Source organism: Citrus sinensis, chromosome 2 (assembly GCF_022201045.2).
Source record: "Citrus sinensis cultivar Valencia sweet orange chromosome 2, DVS_A1.0, whole genome shotgun sequence".
Classification (NCBI taxonomy): Eukaryota; Viridiplantae; Streptophyta; class Magnoliopsida; order Sapindales; family Rutaceae; genus Citrus; species Citrus sinensis.
In genome coordinates this window covers 18,587,273-18,593,897 of record NC_068557.1, presented here as the reverse complement: position 1 = coordinate 18,593,897, position 6,625 = coordinate 18,587,273, and the positions used below count along the sequence as shown (strand labels likewise).

At 32.2% G+C, this 6,625-nt stretch overlaps 1 protein-coding gene across 1 annotated transcript; it reads right to left on the bottom strand.

Annotated features, from left to right (window-relative positions):
* Window positions 1-3,246, bottom strand: LOC112497217 (uncharacterized). The gene is made up of 2 exons (XM_025094996.2): window positions 2,797-3,246; window positions 1-644 (listed from the first exon to the last, which is right to left on the bottom strand). The coding sequence occupies exons 1-2, from the start codon at window positions 3,244-3,246 to the stop codon at window positions 63-65; spliced, it is 1,032 nt and encodes a 343-aa protein (XP_024950764.2). The 3' UTR covers window positions 1-62.
* Between the last annotated feature and the right edge of the window lie 3,379 nt (window positions 3,247-6,625).

The window sequence follows — 6,625 nt, the reverse complement described above, 5'->3', positions numbered from 1 at the left end:
ACTGTATAATTTCTAACTATAAAATAAAAAAGTGAACCCTAAATCTAACATAATTAAACACACTACTTGTTAAGTTGTTGTCGCCACTCCCCTGTTGCTCTCCGATTTCTGCGGACTAGATTTCCATTGTACGCAACAGCATTTTGGATGCTTGCACCAATCTCATTCTCGTCCCCCTTAGATGACCATCCCGTCTCTGTTACAACCATTCTGATGTCGTCATACTTCAAGGCAGACAAGGGAGCGAAAACGACATTAATTTGGGCATCGAAGAGGCTGAAATAACGAAACCCGTTACCCACAACCACAACGCCGGGGTTCTCCCTAAACAAAGCATAGTCTAAAGAGATGACATCAGTGTTTGACTCGTAGGCAAAAAATGGGTATGCATTGACCATTAGGAAAGAACCAATTTTGTAGAGGAAATCCAACATGGGCTTGAAAACGGGTTCGATCAATTCGGGTCGGAAAGATCCGGCTGATGACGGGTAAGAATTTTGCAAAGCGCTCAAGGCAATGGGTGATGAGATTTTAATGGAAGAGTGGAGATTGTACTTGACGTTTTTTTGGACCCATGAGAAGGCAAAGGAGGGGCGTTTGGCTGCGAAGAATAGAAGCTTGTTGAGTAAGTCAACAGTGACTATCTATCATTTAACTTTGACCGATTATTTTATAATCCAATATTTTCAGAAGAAATTCAAATAATTTGCAACTTGTGAATTATTTATTCAATGTTAAGGGCTGGAAGTTCATGTAAATCAATTTGTTTAATTGATGCAGCATTACAGGTGCTACCCATATCACTTGCAATAACGAGATACCAAAGGAGTTGCTTCAGTAAAACCGAAGCGGTGAAAGTTTTATGGATGGCTAAGAGTACCATTCTTGTCACCAGTGCTGGTGGTCGAACTGGTAATTTTTTACCTTTTTTTTTTCATAATTATGTGCTTATCCAAATTAATTATCATTTTTAAAGCTTGCTTTAAAATCCTATATCCCGTGATCATTTTTTCATTGGCGTCAGAGTGCGTAAGCTTTTCTTAATTCTAAATTTTCAAATTTGATGAATACAATTGAGTTCATGAATTAGGAGCCTAATTGTTATGTTTAATATTTTGTTTAGTACATGACTGCAAAACAGTGACTAAGCAAAACTGCTTCCATCAATTGAAATTTGGCCAACATGAGCTTGTTAGTTACCTACTCAACAGTATGAGATTTTTTTTTTCCTTTTTCTTGATTCTATGCTGAATTTTTTATGAGGTAAAATTACAATTAGGCTCTAAATATGGATTAAAATATCTTGGACAATAAAAATAGCAACCTCAAGACATTATTCCTATCAAGTAGCACTCTATTTATACTCCTCTATTTCTTGTTATATTTAGCATGCTACTGTATATACATATACACGCAACATGAATCTGGAAACGTTTTGAATTCGTCATTAACAAACATTTCAAGTTGGCTCACCTTCTTCCACCTCACTGCCACTGATGTGATGTGAATAAGCCCGCAGTGATTGAATCATGCATGCATCATGTTTTAAGTTACCATTCTATGGAATATGAGTAGACACATATAATAAATAGATCTAGTGACCCATGTGTATGCATGTCCAGTCATGGAAAATTTTCTACAGGCACTAGTTAGTGTCTTCCCCCAACTGGTTATCATTTTACGCATTCATTTAAAAAAAGAATAAACGAACATTCACTCCCATCAAGAGTATATAAAAGACTAAGAGAAGTGCAGAAGAATATACGTACATATAAACATTTATATAGCAATGACATGAAATTTGACCCAACCCAACTCTGTCCAATGTTATATGCTTCTTCTTTTTTAATGTTATCTTTTTTTTCCTTTTTTTCTCTTGTGTATATGGTTGGAATTATAGTACAGCTGGAAGATGCTAGGTTGCTGCATATGAGTTGGTCTAGTAGTTGGAGTGTTGTTGGGTATGTGGCTGAAATTAGAGTGCTCTTGGAAAATTGGATTGCTGCTAGAAGTTTTACAACAAGGCCTGCTGTTGGAATACTTAAATTAATCTTTGGAAGTTTTTTTAGGTAACTTGGTTTTGTGACTGGAATTTTAATTGTTTTTCTTGAAGATTGATTAGAATTTAATTATTTTTTTATATTTTGGGATGGTTTTTTCGATTTGGGATATTTTATTATTTATTAGTGGTGATCTCATTGAATATTAGATGCATTTATTTTGAAATTAGTTTGTTGCATTGAATGGATGTTAATTAATATTATTTTTTTTTTGGTTTTTTTATGATATAAAATAGGAATTCATCAACAAATTAGAATGGTAATATATTTTTTAAAAAAATCAAAACTTTATGATGGGAAATAGCCATCATACATTGTCATAAATAATTTATTGCTAAAATTGAATAATAAATTTACAAATGATAATTCAATTTTCCGCCAAAAATTTTAAAAAAGGTGCGTAAATAAATTTAAAATTTATTTAATTATTTTTTATATTAAAATATTGTGTGACAGATATATGACTATGCAAAGCCATCGTGAATTAATGACATAAATTATTATGTCATAAATTAATGACAATGACATAGATGACATATAAATTGTCTGTCATGCACCCCCTTTTATGACAATTATTTTCTGTCATCTATTGCATGTTTTCTTGTAGTGCCACCTGAACCCCATGACTGAAGCCATAAATATTGTATTTCTTAATATTATGAGAAGGATATTTCAAGCGCCCAGTCTTAAATTTGTTGGCTTTCTAGTTCAATGCATTGTTCCTACTGTCGTATACCGTTTGCCATGATAAACGACCCCATGGATGACTTCGAAAGCGGTCTATATCGTCAACATAATTCATTAGCTGGAAGTCATCTTGACTATAATCCTTTCTCTTATTCAGTACCCTATCTGCAAAGTAATACAACGTGATTTTCAGGGCATCATCCATAACACGAAAATTCAAAGCGACAAATTTAGCGTCCAATTGTTTAAGATTTAAGTCTTTAAACCTACCATCGAAGTACTTATTAAGCACCCTATGTTGCGTCTTCAAATTTTGTAGCAGGACATCCAGACCATTGGACAGCCCTATAACGAGACACCACTCTCTAATCGATAAACGTATCGAGTGCCCTCTAATTTGAGACCATAACTTATTTTCATCAGTTTCTTCATGTGCCACTTGCCTAAGCAATATGTTGTGGATTATAACACCATTGAATGCATAACTATCCAATTCCATGAAGTGCCCAAAAATATCACTTTTGAACAATAACAATTGTTTGCCTGTTAGCTTACACCGAATAGCTGCGATGACTTTTTTAAAATTTTGACATTTTTGTAATACAGCCTGGGAAATGACCATCAAAGCATAACTACACCACACCTGACTCTTTCCTAGGTTCATGTGGATTGCGCTTTGCCAACTTAGTTTTCGCTAGCTATCTGAAACAAAATCGAAATTATATTCATTATTGTACTATCTATAAAATTATTAAAATAATAATATAAAATAAAAAAGGTTATCTAAAAAGTACAAATGGTCCTAAGTGTAATCTGAATTTTTATGAGACAGTCTCCCATAGCACAAAAAATAATCTTTTCTTTGTACAATAAGTTTAAATTTAGAGCGACGGGCACCTATCGCACAAAATTTGGTATGAGGGGCATTGGTCGTACAAAAATCAAATCACACACAATTTGAATTTTTGTGTAGGGTAATTTTTAGGGACCTCCCCTGAGGTTTAGTTTGTTAACACTTAGATAAAATGTATTAATGTAATTACAGATATCACCCCTGTCGTTAGTATAAAAATACGTATGTCGTTAATATAGAAGGCTAAATGTGTAAAAACATATTTAAAATTCAAAACAATTCAAAATTCAAGATGAAATTTTATCGATATCTAAGAAATATTAACTGGTACAATCTTTTTGCCAGTGGACAAAAGCAAGAAAAAATCTTCACGAAAGGGGATATCCACTTAGTTTTTCTCTTTCACATAAGCAAAACCCAACATTGATTTCATCTTTCTAAAGCTAAGAAGAAGCACTCCTTTTACCTGAAGCTTTATCATGATTGAAAAAAGAGTTTAGCTTCAGTTACAAACGAGATGAGTTCTTGTGGTGACCTAAGTCTTCCACGACGTGAGTACTGGTGGTAAATGGCTTCAGCCGCAACTAGAATTAGAGCAAGAAAATGGTTAGTCCTTATTTATGACCGTTCGAAGATGTGAATCATATGCAATTAATTATTTTTTTGACCCTTAGTTTTTTTTTAAAAAAAAAGAATGGGTTGATTTTGAATTACTTACGAATGAAAATGGGCTTTTTGTATTTTGTTTTTTTTTAAGCATGTTGAATTCAACAGCCGTGGTTTCTAATTTTTTTTCTGTTAGCCAATTATTGTTGCCATTCGGACTGTTGTTGTTTCTCTTTTTTCATTTTTCTTCAATTTTTTTAATTCGAAATATTCATTCTATTTTTGGTATTCCCTATATATATGCATATATTTCTATTTTCCTGTTAGCCAATTTGCTTTCTTTTCTTTTTTTCTTTAAAGTCAATATATACATATGATATTCCCAAAACCAAATGAGTAAAGTCCTTTCCTTTCTGATTCATGTCCATTTAATTTTGAACTCTGATTTGGATTGCTTGTTGAATTTACGTTGTTATCAATTACAAGCAACTAGGATGTAATGATAGTCTATCATGTAATGCTAACCGAGATGTTGAATTTCCTCATGTCTTCAAACTGTGGTTAGGTAATGTAATCCTCTAAATGTATTTTTTGACCTGATTTATTGCTGGGTCAGGATTGGGGGTAGCCTGGATTTAGGATTGTTGAGAGAAAGCAATTTGGTGCCATATTGAAAGAGTATTTAATTTTTCTTTACTTATATGAATTAACGATTATGAAATCATGATCAAAACTGATGTTTTCTTTATGACATATGGATCAGTCATAGAGAGTGTGATGGACAACTCTTATAATTTCATCCTTCTCCACATCTTATTTAAAAATATCTCCAGTGGTCGTGGATTCATAGCTCTCCTAGTTATGCATATGTTATGTTCCTTTTTGCCCTATTAAAAATTATGGGGAAAAATAGCTTTTGAGAATTTTTATGGATTATGCTTCAGGGGTATGCTAATAGATGCATATAGATTCTTACACAAGAAAAAAGACATGGATTGTGGCTTCTTATGGTCTAAAAATCCAATTGGAAAGTAATTGGGAGATCGAAGTAAAGCTTAACACTCAATTTGGATCTAAATGTATAGGTTGTCACTACAAGAAAATAGGGATAAGGCAACATCATTTTAACAACGTGCACATATGAAATGTTGTCAAATTTATAATTTAACAACAATCGCAAATTGCATGTTGGCAAATATAAAGTTTTAGCAACACACAATGAGTGACCGTTGAGTTAAACTTTATCATAACAAGCAATCATTTGTTGCGATATAGGAATATGTAATGACAACATTCAAACTTTGCATGTTGTAATTAGTTACTTAAGACAACATTGAATTGTCTATTGCATAAATTATTATTTAAATAACAACATTTAGTTGTGTGTTGTTAAATTTTTTTTAACTCAATTTAATATGAAGTTGGTATAAATTAGACATAAATAGATGCTTATGAAATTTATTCATAAAAATATTATAACAAAATTTTTTTAGTATATCATTAACTAAATTTCTTAGAACTAAAATAGTAGAAAATAATGTGCAATAAATAAGAAATTTCATTAAGCGCGCATAAGTTATACAGCACGGGTTAAAGCGCGGCAAAAGGAAGATGAAAAGAAAAAAAAAAGACAAATTGACTTACTAAACAAAAAAAAAGAAAAGAAAAGAAATTGACTTAATGAAACCTGGGTTCACTTTACAATGCCACTTTACTCTTTCTCTGCCACTCAAGCAAATCAAGCCCCTTCATCGCCATTGTAATAACAAGTGCCCACCAAGGAATCGGGTTTATCAGGTACTTTTCTTTTCAATTTCATTAATAAAGCTCAGTTTCACTTTCCTAATTCCATTTAATTAATAGTTTGCTCTTTCCACTAATTCTTTTCAGGAGATTTCGGGCTTTGTCCTAATGTTCCCACTCAAAATCGTTCGAGACGGTCCCATTGCAAATTCATTGCTTGGTAAGTGGGACAATTCTTTATTATTTGTGGGGTTCATATGTTATGACATAAACCAAACTAATATTAATTTTTTGTGGTGGGTCATTGAAACCAAAAGATGATTTTCTTCTTTGAAATATTTACACGGAAAAGCTGATTTTGGAGATTATATTTTATTTTTAATTTAAATTAGTAAATATTACTAGTGAGATGGATAATGATTTCTTTTAATTGAGTGGCGCAATTTTAATCTATTATTGGTGTTGTTGACATGATGAAACAGGTAACTTCTATTAACGCCATTGAACATAGTCTCCTATATCAGCAGTGACTTCTTACGATTTGACTGTGAAGCAAAACTTGAGGTATTGCTTTCTTCTGTATAATTAAAATTCTAAATGAAATTTCTCTATTTTGATGTTTGCTTTAAAAAATTTATTGCAGTTATATTATTTTGTCTATTTTATGTTTGTTCAT